Source organism: Oryzias melastigma, linkage group LG3, assembly GCF_002922805.2.
Source record: "Oryzias melastigma strain HK-1 linkage group LG3, ASM292280v2, whole genome shotgun sequence".
In the NCBI taxonomy this organism is placed as follows: domain Eukaryota; kingdom Metazoa; phylum Chordata; class Actinopteri; order Beloniformes; family Adrianichthyidae; genus Oryzias; species Oryzias melastigma.
Genome location: NC_050514.1, coordinates 5,001,098 through 5,018,747, shown reverse-complemented (window position 1 = coordinate 5,018,747; position 17,650 = coordinate 5,001,098). Strand labels below are relative to the sequence as shown.

At 40.2% G+C, this 17,650-nt stretch overlaps 1 protein-coding gene across 8 annotated transcripts in view; it reads left to right on the top strand.

Moving 5' to 3' along the window:
* Nucleotides 1–17,650, top strand: part of neo1a (neogenin 1a) — a 230,446-nt gene that overhangs the window by 161,318 nt on the left and 51,478 nt on the right. For all 8 annotated transcript variants that reach the window (XM_024296401.2, XM_024296393.2, XM_024296398.2 and 5 more), the window contains exons 6-7: nt 51–205; nt 921–1,041. In XM_024296401.2, coding sequence (XP_024152169.1) covers nt 51–205; nt 921–1,041 — 276 coding nt within the window. The remainder of the gene's footprint in view (nt 1–50; nt 206–920; nt 1,042–17,650) is intronic.

Here is a 17,650-nt window from a genome sequence, read left to right as displayed (position 1 = left end):
ATTTGTCATCCTATTTATTCCTAATGCTTTTCTTTCCTACTTTCCCATAGTTCCTCCAAAGTTCATCAAACGGCCAGCCAACACCTATGCACATGAGTCCATGGACATCGTCTTCGAGTGTGACGTTTCCGGCTCTCCTGCTCCCACCGTCAAATGGGTGAAGAACGGAGATGCTGTTATCCCCAGTGACTACTTCAAGATAATCGTGAGTAAATCAAATCAGGATTTATCATGAATCAAGAGTAGGGCTGCCGAAGACTAGTCAACTATTAAAATAGTCAACGACTAATTTAATAGTCAATTAATCGTTTCTTTATATTATATGGAGTCATAGCGTAGTAAAGCTGAACAAAGTTGTGAGTGTTTTCATTTTTTGAGTCAGTGAGGCCAAAACTTCATTTTTTGTGAAAAATAGTTTGTTTGTTTTAGACGCTGACTTCATTAGAGAGATAAGAAATATACTTTCCATCAAACTAATTTTGACAGGTGAACTTTGACCCTATATACCCTTTATATATAAAAGTGAAATTCAATTGTTACATCATCTTGAGGGGCGGGGCACCTGTCAAAACGAGTTTGATGGAAAGTATATTCCTATTTCTCATTTGATTTAATCTTGTTTTTAATACCAGAAATGATGTAGGACAGAGGCTGCACAATTTATTAAAAGTTGAATAAACTATCCTCTTAATTGTCTTTATTTTTTGTTAGTTAAAATCTAATGATGGTTAAGATGTGCGCTTTGCATCCACTTTGTGCATGACATGATTTGTCAACTGATCGGAAAAAAATATTGGTGATTAGTCGACTAATAAAATAATTGTTTGTGGCAGCCCTAATCAAGAAAAATAAAGTGTTAGATTGACTGTGTTTCTTGAAATGTGCAGAATATTACTAAATGTGTGTATTCTGCTCTGTAGAAGGAGCACAATCTACAGGTTCTGGGTCTGGTCAAGTCAGATGAAGGTTTCTACCAGTGTCTGGCAGAAAATGATGCAGGCAACATCCAGTCCAGCGCCCAGCTCATCATACTGGATCACGGTACGCCACTCACTAATTCCTATAGGGGTCAGAATCACACTTGTTCAGTTGGAAGTTTTTATTTCTAATGTAAGAAGATGGCATCATGGGAACTTTCATGAGGTGCCTTTAATTGTGAAGAGATGAAGGCCACACGAGTGTCTGATCGTTCGGACCATTGACTGTATATGAGAACTGGACTGAGTAACCCCTCCCCCCCTGGCATTCCAAACAGGAAGTACTTGCTGGATTTCTATAGAGACATAAATAGTTTTATTTGTCAGAATATTAATGTTTTGTTTGTAGTTTCAGTTATTCAAGTTATAAATTGACCAATCACATAAAAGTATGTGGTCTTATGTCGAATGTTCAAAATGTTTGATTGACAGAAAGCCCGCTTTCAAGTGGTAGGGTTGTGGCCTTCCAACAAGCTCACTCCTGATCGGTGAAAGTGGTTGCCATAGAAATGTTGACTGAGACCATAGACAGTACATAGAGAGAACTGGAATGATCAGCCCCCACGATCCAGATAGGAAGTACCCGCTGGTCCCAGAAAGTTATCAACCCATGGACTTCAATAGAAAAAAAACAGCTATTACTCAGTCTGTCTGTTTGTCAGAATAACCATTCTTACTCTGGCATCTCTTTTTAACATGTTCTTGCTAAACCTGTTTTTTTTCTCTATTATATATTTCCTTTATCACAAGTTATTCAAGTTATAAACTAGCCAATCAGATGCCTCAATAAGAGCATGTGGTGCCTACCCCATCTAAAACGTTCGAAGCGTTTGATTGACAGATTCTCAGACCAATCACTTCTTGCTAATGTCGTCTCATCCTAAAATGGCGAAATTGGGCAATATCCGTAGTGTGAAAAATAGGCGATTGAATTTACGTAATTTCGTTGGAACCAGAGGTAACGTTCTTGTTTTGTCCATCTCTAGTCACGTCAATGACTGAGACTGACTTAGACTAATCACTGCTTACCGATGTACCGATGACATCGGGATGTCATATGGCAAAAAAAAATGGCATAATTTGGTTCAGCTTCAGCGTAAATACATATTCCGCGCTCACGGAGTTTGGTTCGAAAGACCACGCTGATTTTGAAACGTTGACCACGTGGACATAGAGGCACTCTAGACACAGATCTACAGCAGATCTTAAGGACAGCCGCACATTTCCTACACTCTCCACCTGCATACCGCAACATACTACATATACATTTTAACCTGTGAAACTGTGCTACCCCTACCATGAGTCTGTCCCACCCTGCTCTCTTTACGACTTATCATCAAAACTGTGTGTTCGTTCATAGACAGTAGGTAGGACTATCTGATAAAGAAGGATATTTAGATACCTATATCTATCATTTTGTGCTATGGATAGGAAAATCTCACGAGGCAGGACAGATCGTTCGAACACTGGAAGTAAACCATTTCCTGTGGGCGATGTCCCCCTCACTCAATCCAGTTCTCATATCGTCAATGGTTCAGGCACACGAGACTCTGTAGAAATCTGGACATTTTTTTCACACTATTAACAATCTTAGAGATATTTTTTATTTATTTTTTTTACTATTTGGACTGTTTGTGAACACCTCATTGTCTAATGTTGTCGAGGGATCTATGGAAGTGGGAGGGAGCGATAGCGTAAAACCGCCGGGATCTTTTCAGACTCAAAAGGAAAACATCTGAGGCAAACGCTGCTCGGTTTGCATTCCACATCTGCTGCCACAGAAATGCCACGTGTAAAAAAAAAAAAAAAAAAAGCTGAATCCAGCTGCGGTCCTCGTAGCCACAGGTCTGCATCTCCGAGGGAACAGGAACTTTAACAGAGAATCATCGTCACATTAAGTCATCTATCTGTAAACCCCAACGACACAACTGACCCCGATTGCACCCCATCCACCCTACACACACACACACACACAGCTAAAGCAGGTGGCTAATGAATGAGCATAGCAGTGACTGAGTGTTGGCACCCCCGACTGAGACATCCCAGCTGATTAGAGGACATAAAGTCAGAAATAATGACGACCTGCAGCTCATTGTGTATTAGTGTTCAACACCATTGGCTCTTTTACATGCCCCCAAGTCCTTTCTTTTGTTCGTTGTTTTTTAAGTTAACTAAAAATTGAATGAATTACTGATGCTGCCTTCATGGGGTCCGCCCAAAGCGAGGCTTTTAAAAAATTAATCTCTGTATAATCCAAAAAAAAAAATCACAAATCTGTCTTTTTCTTGCAAGTTTTCCTATTCGTCAGCTTAGCATCCAGTTAGTGTTCATGTTTCAGATCGAAAAAGAAAAAAAACTTTTTAAAGTTTCTTATTTGGCATAAACGGTCAAACAGAGAATTTACATCTTTAAATTGGGTTTATTGATGAGGTTTCATGTTTGGATAGCCATCCCTTTCCTCCCGTGTCCCCCTTTAAAGCCATCTGTCACCTTCCGCGGACTTCCACTCACTTTGTCCCACCCTGCTTTTCACCGCCACCTGCTCCGTGTAATAATCCAGCGCACTGGGCTTTGTGTTAATTGTGCCCCACCCAATATATTCCCCTTTACAAGGCTCCCCACTCACAGCTGGATGTCTTTGTACCTCCTCTCAAAGCCTCCTCCTGCTGTTCCCTGCCCCGGAGTGTTCCTCCACAGTCAGGTATCCCGCCTGCACCTGCCGGGCTTGAATCATCCTGAAACCAGGCCAGGAAAACAGCCCCCCCACGTCTGTCAGGCTGCCATGCAGTCGGCGGATAAGCCAGGGACTTGCCGCAGGGATAAAGTTGCTTTCACCCTTCAGGGAAATCAATGGGAATGAACCACATCTAAACACCCGGTGGACTCAAGTTGGCTAATATTCATTAGTGGCCATTATCTTTGTATCTTGGCACCGTCGGCTGCAGTTAAATGTAGCTCCGATGATGATGGCTACTTGTGGGCGTTTGGAATGGAAAAAGGTCAGCTGTTGGCATACATATCATTCTAGTAGTTATTTTTAATGACGCTCACTGTGAATTATTATAACCAGCTTTCAAGAAGTCATAAAAAATAACTGTGAAACTGATTGGGTTAAAGGTGTGGATTTTTTTTGGCTGCCTGTTTTTTTTAGCTTTTATTGTCATTAAGCCAGAAAGTTTTTGGAAAATAGCCATTATGGTATTTCTAGAGTATGAGTTTTGAAGACTACCATATTTTTCTGAGCACAAGTCGCAGTTTCTGCATAGTTTGGTGTAGGGGTGCGACTTTTACTCAGGTGAGACTTATATGTGATTTCTTTATTTTATTTTAATAAATAGGCTCTTGAGTTCATTTTTTTCCTCTCACAACCACTAAAGGGCACTGTAGGTGTGTGTATCAGTATTTGCTACTGATAACAACTCAGAAGAAGTAGTGACGACCTCGGCGGAGTTTAAAAGTGACAAAGACGGTGAAGAATTCCGTTTAGTGATTTGAAGTGATATAAAGAGTGTATTGACTTGTTAGTATGTTCTATATGCTATAGTTGAATGAGTTTTAATATGTTGCACTCATATACTAGACAACTATTCATTTCCTCCAATGTTTCATGAAATTAAATAACGGCTACAGTAGCGAAGTGTTCATATATTCAGTCTATTATAGGTTATCTATTCTGTTGTTCCGATTTTCCTTTTAAGATATCCGTTATTGTTACCATAGGACTGAGGACTGTGGAGCTCCGCGTCTGGTGTGAACTACACTATAGGTTGACAAGGGCGCCAAATAGAAGTGGCTTTCATTCCGCGCTGCTTTTGTTCCGCGCAGCTTCCGGGTGCGGGGTGAACCAGGCGTTATACTCCATTACAGCTTATATGTGACTTTTTTTTCCTTCTCTATCAGGCAACTTATAGTCCAAAAAATACAGTGCCCTTCAAAATAAAAGCTTACTTTCTTGTTTAAAGGTAAATTTGAAATATAATTGGTTGCTGAAATTAATTGCATACTAGCAGCACACATGAATATGAATTTTTATTTCCAGTTGCATCAATTTACATTAAACCAATAATGGCTGACTTGTTTTATGGCAAGCCCCCCTCTGGTTATTTAGTGAACTGGAACCACTTACATTTCTTTTCAAACAAGCTTCAATCCAGAAGTAACTGATTCTTTGCTTTTTTACCTTTTTCTCCGAAGGTTTTTTCCAAAAATGTTAATTAAATTGAAATATTATGCTTTAGTGAAATACCACAATAGTCTATTTCTTCATAGTCATTTTGGGGAAGGTTCCTTCTTTGAAAATTATTGTTTTAATTCCATCGTTATAATTTGGTTTTAGCTCAAACTGATCTGGTTCAAAACATCTTCCACTAAAGTAACAACTGCCTGCTAGAAAATAAACAAGAAATATGGTATTTTAGACATAGATGGCCCCAAAAAACAACCATTGGAGTCTTTGGGAGTTTCTCTCCTTCCAGAGTTTCCCAATTTAATTAAATTTTCTCTTTAACTGTTGACAGCAGCCGGACTCCGTATCGAGTAAATTCTTTCTTTCTTCCTTCCTTTGAAATCTGAGTATCTAGATGTGGCGAGGTTTGATGAATTTGTGGTTAAAACCAGCATTGCAGTCTTAAACATTCCACAGACATGTGCAACCCGGTCAACTAGTTGCAAACAGATGTTGGTAAATTGAGGTTTGGATGCCAAAAATGGACCTCAGGGACTTAATTAGCCGCAGTCATGCAATCCAAGTAAGTGCCTTTAAATGTCCATTGTGAAGCTGCAGCCCTTCTTGTTGTCTGCTTAGATTACTAGAAATCCACCAGCAATGGATGATCGGTTTTATAAATGTAAATGAAACTTTTTATGTGAAAACATTTTTACATTTATCCCAGGGGCTAAATTTTCCTCCTGATTTCCCTAAATGAATTTTGGTCCTCCCACTGCAAGTATAAGACGGTAAATCCAGCAGGCATGCAGAGCAGCAAGATAAAGCAACTGTTCTACTCAGGGAATATTCTCACCAAGAGTGTAATTCAACACGTGTAGAGGTTTTATCAAATTCCCAGCAGTCTGGCCCATCCTGTCCTCACCCAGCTATAAATACAACCTCTAATGGGCGGCACGATGATTCCCTGCTGGTAATTTTGCTGTTTGCCGTCCGCGTCTTGCTGTCAGAAGGACGCTGACGGAAGTTGGTCAGCTGCAGATAATGTGCTATTTAAGGGGTTATCATCACATGTCATCTGCAGGCGACGGCCAACAACAATGAGGCCTTTTCCAGCCACATGATTATGTAAATGTTTATGAACGATGACTGTGGAGCTTTGAAACTACAGCATGAAGGGGGAAAATGGGCGGCATTTTTCACCCCAAACAAAGGAGTTGTTTATGTGAACGTCAAGTTTCCATTGATTGAAGATGTCAGGTTTGATTAATTAATTTATAAATATTAATATAGAGTTTCTGCTGTGTTGTTGCTTTCTGCATAGTTCATTAAAATGCAGATGACTTTGTTATTATTAACCCTGTGTAACCATTTGTGTTATATCTGATACAAGCATTTCTGATTCTTACTTCACATTAGCATGACCAAAAAGTTCCTTTAAAACCTCCTTATATATAACTGTTCATGTTTTCTGCCCTGTAGTTCATCGTCATTCCACTAGGGGCAGTAGATGGGCTTTTTATGTTCATTTCAAGATGGCTGCCTCCATGAAACACTTGGTGGAAAAAGTTTAGCTAATTTTCAGAACTTTATGATGAATCTATCTATTGTTATCCTTTTTAAATAACTACTTGCTGTGTTAAAATCATGTAAAATTTATTGATAAATAATTATTTGTAATAAAGTTTAACCATGTTAAAATGTGTAGATCAAATAGACCATTTTCACGTGACCTCACATAAAATGGCGAGTGTGTAAAGTGACTTTCGGTTTACTGGTCTAGAACGGCAAAGCTGACTGCTGAACGCTGTTTAAAGTAATTTTACGTAAATAATGAAAGGTATCCTAACCAATTGTAAACTAAATTTGTACAATATTTGTTTTATAAATTTTCTACCTGGTTGTATTTGTTTTCCCCTCTTAGATTGTTCACAAATCAAAGTACAAATGTCAGAAGTCTTGCCTGCAGAATACTGCACAGCTGTATTCAAATGCAAATGTGTATGGTATGGACGAATTCACAAGTCGTGAATTATTTCTCTCTGGCAACCCGGTCAAAGCTAAACGAAGGTTACAGGTACTTCATTGAATGCTGCTTGTTTGAATATGAAGCTAATTAAGATTTTCTTCTTCTAATTTATGCTATTAATGCTATTATAACGTTTGCTTTCCACTACGGGGATGAGACATAGAGCTGCAGAAGATCTTTTCTGCCCAGTTAACGTTGATTACCTTCTTGTTAAAGTTGTTCACAAAATCACTAAAAACAGAGCTAAAGGAAGACAATTCCAATGTGCCTTACAAGAATGAAAAACCAATAACAGTTGCGTTTTTTTCTGACGTAGCTCCCCATTGCTGTTTGCTTATAACCGTGTCTGATCCCTGCGGGATAATAAAGGTAAACAAGGATAACATAATGTGAAACCGTCAAAAACATATATAAAGAATATTCACACATAATTTTCCAAATGCGTACCTCCAGAGTTTAACTTTTATCTTGGCCGTTCTAATGTTGAAAGCTGAAAATACAGGACTTAAAGTATTTGCTGTGCCACAAAGTAAACATTCCTGTTTTTACAATTACCCCTTAAAATACTCAGAAAATCAACAAATATCTCGTATTACAACAACTAAATTTAGCCTTGGGTGCAGTTAAAAGACGCACGGCCAGCGTGCAGCAATGTACATCTTGGCTGCGCCTTCTACGTGTGGCCAACATGAATTTCCATCAGTTTTTGTGCTCGATCGCACTTAAAACACGAGCAAATAACATCAAGCAGAATAGAACCTGTTAGAATAATATCTGCTTGTAAAAAAGGTCAATTTTTTCAATAAAACATCCAATATTGAAAGAGTATTCAAATTTGTATTTTGATTTGTGAACGATCTAAGACAGGAAATGAAAATATAGTTTGGCAGGACGTTCATGAAATAAATATTGGACAATTTTCGGTTGAAATTGGTTAGGTTACCTTTTATTATTTACATAAAAATACTTTAAAACATGTTCAGCTGACAGCTTTGCCGTTCTGAACCCGTAAACCAGAAGTCACTATTCATATTTTGTCGCCATTTTGTGTGACGTCTCTGTGAAAAGGGTCTATTGGAGGCGTCAGTATTTTAGAAGCTAAACATTGTTGTGATCAAAAGCTTACCAAATAACATAACATATCATAAATCTATATTCTTCTATATTTCTTTAAATACAATAATGCATTTTTTTTATTGCAATTAATTCCAAAGATTTAGATTGTTTTAATATATTTTTTATGTAGTGGACAATGCATTAATTAAAAAAATAAAGAAATGGAGGTCAGCTTGAAAAGTCGAGTATATTCTAGTCTTTCTTCCCCTCAATGTGTTAAAAGTAAGACCTGCTCCTCATCTTTGAAGCTTTAACTAGATGTCAGGTTGTCAAAAAAATTTTGACAGGCAGGGTTAGCATTCAAGCAGTCTAATAAAGTTTATACGATGCAAACAGATATGCATTTAGAAAGGGGAAGGCTATTATTTTAATGTTTGCATAAATTCAAGGTGCACTTTCATTTGCATGTAAATCCTTTTTGCTCTTTCCTTATGCTTTTACAGGCTTTGCGACGGTCACTTCATTTTCCCTCTTTTTTTATTTATTTATTTTTTACAAAAACTTGCATTAACACTGAATTAGGATCCTACATAAGGTTAGCCTCACGTGAGCTCAGGCTGCGTTTAATAACTAGCTGTTCATGTGTCGATTAGATTTTTTTTTCTGTTGTTCGGAATGAATTTTACATGAACAAACGTAAAAAAAGGAATTACGTTGACAGCAATTTAAAAACATCAGTCGCTTTCTGATGTACGGCAGGAATGTCTCCTTGCTGCAGGCGGCTTCTTCTAACTTTGATCCAGGTGGTACAACAAATTTCCGATGCAAATGCATTTATTCAAGCTAAATTCAAAGCCTAAAGAGACGCAGTTCCGTCTTCCTCCGCCTGCACGGCCGCTCTAATCCCTCTCATCTGGATCTGCCACTATTAGTCTCCACTCCCCACTATTTAGGCTCTTGGCAGAAAACAGAAGTGTTCTGTTCTCCCCCCACCTCGGTCAGGGAGTCGCATAACCCCCACTGAGAAATGGAGATGCCTCTTTCCTGTCTGAGAGCTCGCTGCGCTCCCCCCTGCTCCTGCCCTCCATCACTCTGTGCTGCTGTGAGTGCGGTCCTGAAGACGAGCGGCACGTCACGCTGGCATGTGTCTGACCCTGGAGCTTCATCAAGTAGGATCTGGTGTAATTTGATTTATGAGTTGTTACTCCACTTTATTGAAACCAGAACTTAGTTTGCTTTGATCTGGGTCCAAACGAAATGGCACAAACTCCAAAGACACAAACCGCACCTCATCAAGACAGATTTTCTTTGTTTAATAGGAAAACAAACAAAGAAGGAGCTTCAATGTGCGGAATATCCAAAAACTGTTTTATAATACACATTCACTGACCACTTCATTAGGTATACCTTGTTTGACCTCTTTTACCATCAGAACTGCCTTAATCCTTGGTGCCATAGTTTCAACAAGGTAATGGAAACATTCATCAGAGAGTTTGGTCCATATTGACATGATAGAATCACAGATTTATCGGCTGAACATCCATGATCCTGTTCCTCCACATCCCAAATGTGATCTATTGGGTTGAGATCTGGTGACTGTGGTGTCATTAGAGTCCAGTGAACTCATTGTCATGTTAAAAAAAACAGTCTGAGAGTTGCTGCCATGTGATTGGCTGATCAGAAATTTGTGGTAATGAGCAAATGGACATATGTGCCTAATAAAATAGACAATGATTGTGGATCCATACTTGGATTTAATTGGACTCTTTGTAAACATTTTTATTATTTTAAAAATTGTATTCTCATAAGATCTACTGAAAAGCTGGTTACTTTGTGGATGAAGCAGAAGAGATGTTCTTAAAACGACTGTCAAACTTTTGGGCTCCACATGCTTGGGATCCAGAAAAATGGCTATGAATTTTACAGCACATGGGCAGATGGATACAAAGATGAAATCTGCCGGTTATACAATCAAGAAGTTTGTCAAAAGAAAAAAAAAGTGAAAAGATGCTGACAAGGACGTCCCCTCTGTCCCTGCTGTCAGTGTAGCTTGCTGAGTAAAGACACTGACATAATATAAAATGTAACTAGATCAGGACGCAGAGTTTCAGTTGAGTGTCGGTCGACAAAAGCAAAAAATATATATATATATATATATATATGATTTAAAAAAAAATGAAACTTCTCCAAAGTTGTTTGTAACATACCAGTCACAGAGGGTGCATCGTTCCAAGACATCAAAGCACCAACCCTTATTCCCTGTTCAAATCAGGGAGCGTGAATAGACTGCTAGTGTAGCCCTGCCTCCCTCCACACTCAGCACTGAATAACAGCTCAAGCCTTCTGCAGGGAATAGCTCGCTCCATCAACTGCTAGCAGGGTCGCAGTCAGGCCAGCAGGAACCAACGTGCAGCTCCGTCAGACTGTAAATGTGTCAGCACTGTGAATTCTGTGCTACTTTTTTTTGGTGTGTGTTGTGCAATGCAAGGCCTCAATGAGGAGTCACACAGTAAAAAAGAATCTATTAAAAATGTTTGATGCACAACTACAGTGTGCATGTAAACACATTGTCACTATGTTGCTTGTTTTGCATATGTGCTAGTAAACAATAGAAAAAGAAGAAGAAGCCCCTCCCTGCTTCTTCAGTGTGAACACTATGGAATAAACACACATTCAAAAACATGCTTTTATGCCTGGTGTGTACTTAACTTAAAAGTGACCACAGGAGTTTATTTTTAAGATAGTTGTACTACAGAACAAACTTTTGAAAAATGTTATCCTTGCAGTTTAATGTGAAAGATGTTTGGCCTTTTATTGATGGGTGCAATTGAATCATCAGCTCTAGAACTAGTCTCTTTTACTGCGTTCAATGTCTAGTTTTTTGCTCTCCTACTTGTAAATTTTTTGGAAGCTCCAGAGCTGAAAAACTGGCTTTTAAAGAAAATCCCTCCAAATATATTAAATATAACGTCCTACATGCAATTTGAAACTATCTGCACCCCCCCATGATGGTTAGATGTTTCAATGGCTTTCTGTGTAAACATCTCTAGTTGTGGTAACTTTTAAGGCTTGTGTTGCCCATTTTATTTTAAAAATCTTCTGTAACCAAATATCCCTACAAAATGACAAAAAGCCAGTAAAAATCCAAAATTTGTCCTATTTCTAATAGAAATAATGAATGAATGCCAAGTCCTGGGCATGTGTTCAGCAGTAGATAAAGAAGCGCCTGCTCCGTGGTTACAGTGTTGAACAGATCAGGCCGTTTGATGAGGAATATAAACTACATGTTTCTTTGAAATTGTGCCACCAAATTCTGCCTCAGAGCAAAATTGAAGCTCACTGACTTCCAACTTTAGCACAACATCCCTAACCCAGTTAGTGATTGTGATTAGTGAATTTGTTGCCCCGCTGCTCTTAGTAGGAGGCTAATGAGTTGCATTGCAGCTGAAATGAAGGGAGTAGATCAGAAATAAGCGTTCACCTCGCTGTTGTCGGTTTGGGCGAAGACGGTAAAGTAAGTGTTTTTATTTTGCTTCGGTCTCTTAGGGATTCTGTGTGCGTTCAAAAGCTGAGGCTCTCCCAGCACGGGCTGAGCGCTCCTGCGTGTCGCATTTACTCAAGCGTGGTGAAAGCTTTGCTTCGTTTATAAATGCCTCTCACTTAAGTGCTAACTGCAAAATGTTATTGATGCCTGCTTTGCTCTTGTTTGTCACTGGAAAGAGGGAGAGGAGCGGCAGCAGTAGCCTTTCATGCCCCCATGAGCTCAGGTTTTTTGGAAAAGGTCGCTGTTGTCGTCAAATCCAGCTTTGGGCAGAAAAGGTAACATTTTCCCTGAAACTGTTTGTCACACCTCACTAACACTATTGGAATTGGGGAGACCTGGCCCAAGCCACACGCATCCGGGATGATGTTTTTTTGGAAGCGGACGCTCCTCTGGGTGCAGTGATTGGCTCAAAAACAGCACTTTCCCTTCACGCCCTCACCTCAGCTTCAGGAGGGGGTGACCCCTCGGAGCGCCATCACCACAAGCTGGAGCTTTTATCTTTCCTGTTGTTGGCCAACTCCCTTGCTAAGCTGAGCCTCCCAGTTTCCATTAGCTAGAATAGAATAGCGAGTAAGATCACAGTTGGCTACGGGCGCCCCCGCTGCACGACGCTACGCCACCGTAGCTGCATTTCAGCGGCCCGAACCCAGGGAGGTCTCTGGTAGCGTAAGTCTGAGCAGCCTGGCCGTCTGTCAAAGGAACTCTAAAGCGGGGTTCTGCTGCTCCCGTTTCTGCAAACATCCTGTTTGACCTTTTCCAGGCCTTTCTGGGGTTTGTTCAGCTCCTCTCACTATGTCCATGAAATGTTGTCGCTTCATGAACACACACACTGCAACACAAAGCATTCGGGGAAATCAATTACTTCATTCCAGGCTTCCTCTGTTTCCCCAGAAAGGTTGAATTGTGTCTGTGTAGCCCCAAGGTAATCAGGCACAGAGGCTGCAGGCGGTGCAGGTGGAGAGCCTGTTTCCTGTCCTGGACACTGGAGCTGAGAGGCTCTAGAGATGAGCACCACCGCTGGCTGTTCTGACGTGCTCAAAAGGCGACCCCAGGAGGCGCCGTTCCCTTCACACACCCAGCATTGGGAGCACTCGATGCATATGATGGAGGCCTGAAATGTGGAGAGGATACATGAGGGGAGTGGATTAGTAAACTCAAATCTTAATTTGCATTTGGAACCAGGCAAGCAAATGTTGGCCTCATGTTTGAACAAGGCAATCACACCTAGATGAACTCAGCAGTGGCTCGAGGATTACGGGGCTAAACATTTTATTGTGAAGGGACGTTGTATGTACACAGCAGAAGATTAATTATTGATGCAGTTACATTCCTCATTTCTAAACAGAAGCTTTTGTTTTCTCCTTGAATTACTTCGTGTGGATCCTCTGGGGTTTCCTTCTTATGCAGGGAGTTTGGTTCCCAGAGAAAAATGTTGACATTCTATATTTCCAAGCAGCTTATAGAACAAAAAAACAAAAAATTATAACAGTCCCTGTCCAAAATAGCTAAAGACTCCTCGTGTAGAACTGTAATTACACAGATCTATAAGCGCAAAATACAACATTTTGAGTTCATTGTCCTTTCTGACAACAGTTTAGAAATTGTTTCGTTTTTGGAAAAAAGCCAAGAGGCTGTCTGTTAATTTCAGAATTCACAGATAACTAAACAAGAGTCAGTTAAAGTCTTAGTCATACCTGCCCTTTACAGTTGGATCTGGGCTGTTTGCAGTCAAAAAATGGGCAATTCGGTACTGGAAACACAGGTGGCCTGCAGGAAATATAAAAGCTGTAGACCGTATGCTGAACCCATAAGGCAAAAATGTTCATGCATGTTTTTTTCTTCAGGCATTCTGCTAGTGACAGGTCGTAGCAAACAACACTTATGCAACGCGCAAGGGCGAATAGGGGTGAAATAGGTGAGATGCAGGGAGGTCGTATGGAGTTTTTTAATTTATCACATTCCTTGAACCCTGCACACATCACAGGGGGATCATTATTGGTGTGCAAGTCAAAGGTGTTCACCCCCTGCCTCTTGCGTACCACCCCTTTCATGCCCTTGCTCACCTCTTGCACGTTCCTTGCACCTCTTGTCTTCCTCCATTGTGCGCCCCTTGCATTCTTGTATTCCTCCATTGTGCGCCCCTTGCATTCTTGTCTTCCTCGATTGTGCGCCACTTGTGTGTTCCATTCCATGCTCCTTGTTCTCTCCCGTTACGTTCCCCCTTGCGGGCCCCTTGTTCTCTCTCATTTCACGTCCCTTGCGCTAATGTTCCTCCCCCATTGTGCAGCCCTTGCGCACCACTTGCTCTCCCCCGTTGTGCGGCCCTTGCAAGGGCACCACTGGTTTTCCCACGTTGTGCGGCCCTTGCAAGGGCACCACTGGTTCTCCCACGTTGTGCGGCCCTTGCAAGGGCACCACTGGTTCTCCCCCGTTGTGCGGCCCTTGCACACCACTTGTTCTCCCACATTATGTTCCCCTTGGCGCCACTGGTTCTCTCCCATTGTGAGCCCCTTGCGTGCCACTGGTTCCCCACCATTGGGCGCCCCATGCGCTACTGGTTTTTTTCCATTGTGCACCCCTTGTGTGCCACTGGTTCTCCCCAATCGTACGCCATGCTGGCACGGCCCTTGCATCCCTTTGCATGCCCCTTGCACACTCTTACATGTCCCGTGTTGTCTATGTTGACATCCTACAGTGACTAACGCATGATCTACACACCGTGTGTGTAGCTTTCTCACAGATTCAGTAAGGGGCCAGAGTGTGGTATAAAGTCATCGTACGACACCATCACCCATACCTTATCAGTGCATGTAACTTTCATTATCCTTACAAATACTTCACAATACACTTGCCACACCCACAGCAATACGTTCCATTTTGATGACATCCCTTAAGATGGCCACATAATTCAAAATAGAGACATGGCTGCTCTTCCTTTAAGATGTCGTCCCTCCCCTCTACGACCATCCATGGGCCCGGACAACCACAAAAACCCACAGTAGCAGTATGGTGGCATGTGACTAGGTCATTATCATTTGACCTCTTGGACAAAACTAAAAGACCAAGTGACCTGGCTGTGGTCATGTAAATCAATCATCTATCTACTGGAAACATGGTAAAAACCTGTTCCCTAATGAAACTGTTATCCCTGTTTTTTTAATGAAGCTATAAATAACTATTCAAGTGAACCAGCAAGCAAACAGCAGATTAACTGATCGACGTGATACCTGTCACTTTAATCTGCCAACTTTTTTTGGTATCCACCATCCCCCCCAAATATTACCTGTGATCTTGATAACATAATAAAGCAGTTTTTAACATCACATTCACCTAAAATCTGAAATCCCTCGTGACAGGCTTCTCTAGAATTTAGTCTTTTGCTGCCTCGACTGACTTCACTTCATAGAATTTCACACATTCCAGCTCACAAACCTCCCATGCTCATGTTTGTTTTGTGAACCCATAGGAGGGATTTCCATGAGTTTTTTTTCCACCATGCTTCCAGAGAGTAAATGTCTCCAGGGCCGTGGGTAGATTGAAAAACAGAAAAACCATCAAACCAACCGAAGCATCCACCATGCACATACCATCTACTTGTTAGTTTAAGCCCTCAGGATGAAATGTTGATTTTGAATCCAAGATAAATGGGGAACTGAAGAATTTGTGCAATTTAAGAGGAAACCTCTGAAAGGTTTTCCAAGCCTTTGAGGAGGAGAACCTCTGAAAGGTTTACAGTCCTCATTGATCTGAAATACCTCCACCACACAGGACCCTAAAGTCCTGGAGATCTATCACATGAGGTCTGTTCTTGTGGCACCGAAGTTCCCCCAGTTCCCTGAGTTTCTGCTGGGGTGTGCGCTCATGCCGCCCTGCTATGTTGAAGAACTACCAGCTGTTGTGTAAATGGTCATAAAACGGCCGGGCTCAGACACAACTTTGAGACTGTTTCATGAAAACAGTCGTGGATGTATCCCATAAAACGTCTGTTTTTACACCAATGAATCGGCGTGATAGACAAATGCCTTTCACAATTCTTTCGGCACACCTTGTCAGTTTTTGAGGGATTCAAGTTGCTCTTTGATCTCAGCTCTTGCTGATTATCACAGCAACAAGGAATGCTGCTGATGTACGGTCCGCCCTTCAGCGCTCTGATACTCAATCTCTGACAGTTTCCTCTCCACGTCTGATAAGGTATCTGGATACAAGACAGAGCCTTAGAAACCTCCCATAACAAAGATCTCTTTCTTTGTAGAAGCATAAGCAGCAGCACTCAACACTTTTTTCTGCTTTTAGTATTTATTTTTGATCACTATTTGGCCTTTTTATGAAACCAGATGGTGGGATTGTTTTATTTTATAGTGGAAACAGAAAACAATGTTTGTTTCTACGAATATAGATTAGAGGTCTGCAAAGCTAAAAGAGCCATTTAGTCCAGTTTCTTACTGAAAAATACCCATAAGAGGCGCATTATTCTACTTCCTTTTTAGAAAAATACACTTTATTTATTTGTCCATTAAGCCATTCATTTTTACAATGTAGCCTTTAAACATTTACAATACTGACCAGATAAAGGTAGTTTCTCCTGCCCCAGGTGGAGGAGTTTTAGTATCTTGAGGTCTTGTTCACAAGTGAAGAAGGATCGGGGCATGGGATTGACAGACAGATTGGTGCGGCATCCACGATTAGGACATAGCACGAGGAACGCAACTCATGGGTCCACTCAGAGTTTTGGATGGATGGATGGATAGATGGATGTGATTCACGATACATGACTCACGATACTATTAGTATCAGGATATGGCAAATATTGCAACAATCAATGTATTACCTTGGTAGTCTGGGACGTATCACTATTTCATGAACAAGTTTTATTTTCCCCAAAACCTTTTTAGAACAATGTAAAGCATGATATATTACAGTAGTTTCATGTAAAATAAAATCATCAATAAATACTAATGTGCAATAATAGCATTCATTGTAAGGTAACAAACAAACAAACAAACCTCCAATTAAGAACTAAAACGCCTCCTCACTTCAAAGAACACTGTTATAAATTATAAGACTGTTATAATTTATAACAGTCTTATAATTTCCTATGTATAAACATTTTAACTTCTGCTTTTGACAGCAGTAAATAGATGTTCCTTTCAAAATAAAATACATTGTGTCAAATCAGATTCTCTTTCTGCACCAGATTAACTTGGAATGAAAAATGCAATCATGACATTTTCCATCATTTTGACTTAGATGTCCTTTTTCTTCATTTACCATTGAATATAGAAATGACAACATTAGTGTTGAAACCATTTTAAAAGTCAATACATGAAAAGCAAATCTAATTGCATATCGGAACTTAAGAAACTTTTCCTCAAAATAAGAATGTGTGCTTTAAGAATATTCTAGATTAGAGATTTTACCATCAGTTTTCGCAGTTAACATAAATGACAAAACTTAACTAAAACAAATGTTAGCCAAAATTACAATCTCATTATTTAATTAAATTGACAGCCTTTATCCTTAAAGTTAAAGAGCCACAATGGAGAAATAAAAGAGCTGCATGTATCTGCAGAGCCTCAGGCTGCAGACCTCTGATCTTTATCTATTTTTATTTGTTTGAGAGAGTTTTATTGTTGAACAACTCGAAAAAACATAAATTCTGAGCAAATAAAACAGACAAATCTTTTTTTTTTTTTTACCACATTCTCTGTCAAAATCTAATATTTTCTTTTATTTCAATGAAAACAACTTTTATTCGCTCTTGTGGAATCTGGGATTTCACTGTAATTATCAGCGAACAGCTCCATTTTGTCAGCTTGTTTGCATGGAGAGCAGCCCCGGCTGACAGTTTTCTATTATTAATTTTGATATTCTTATTTGAG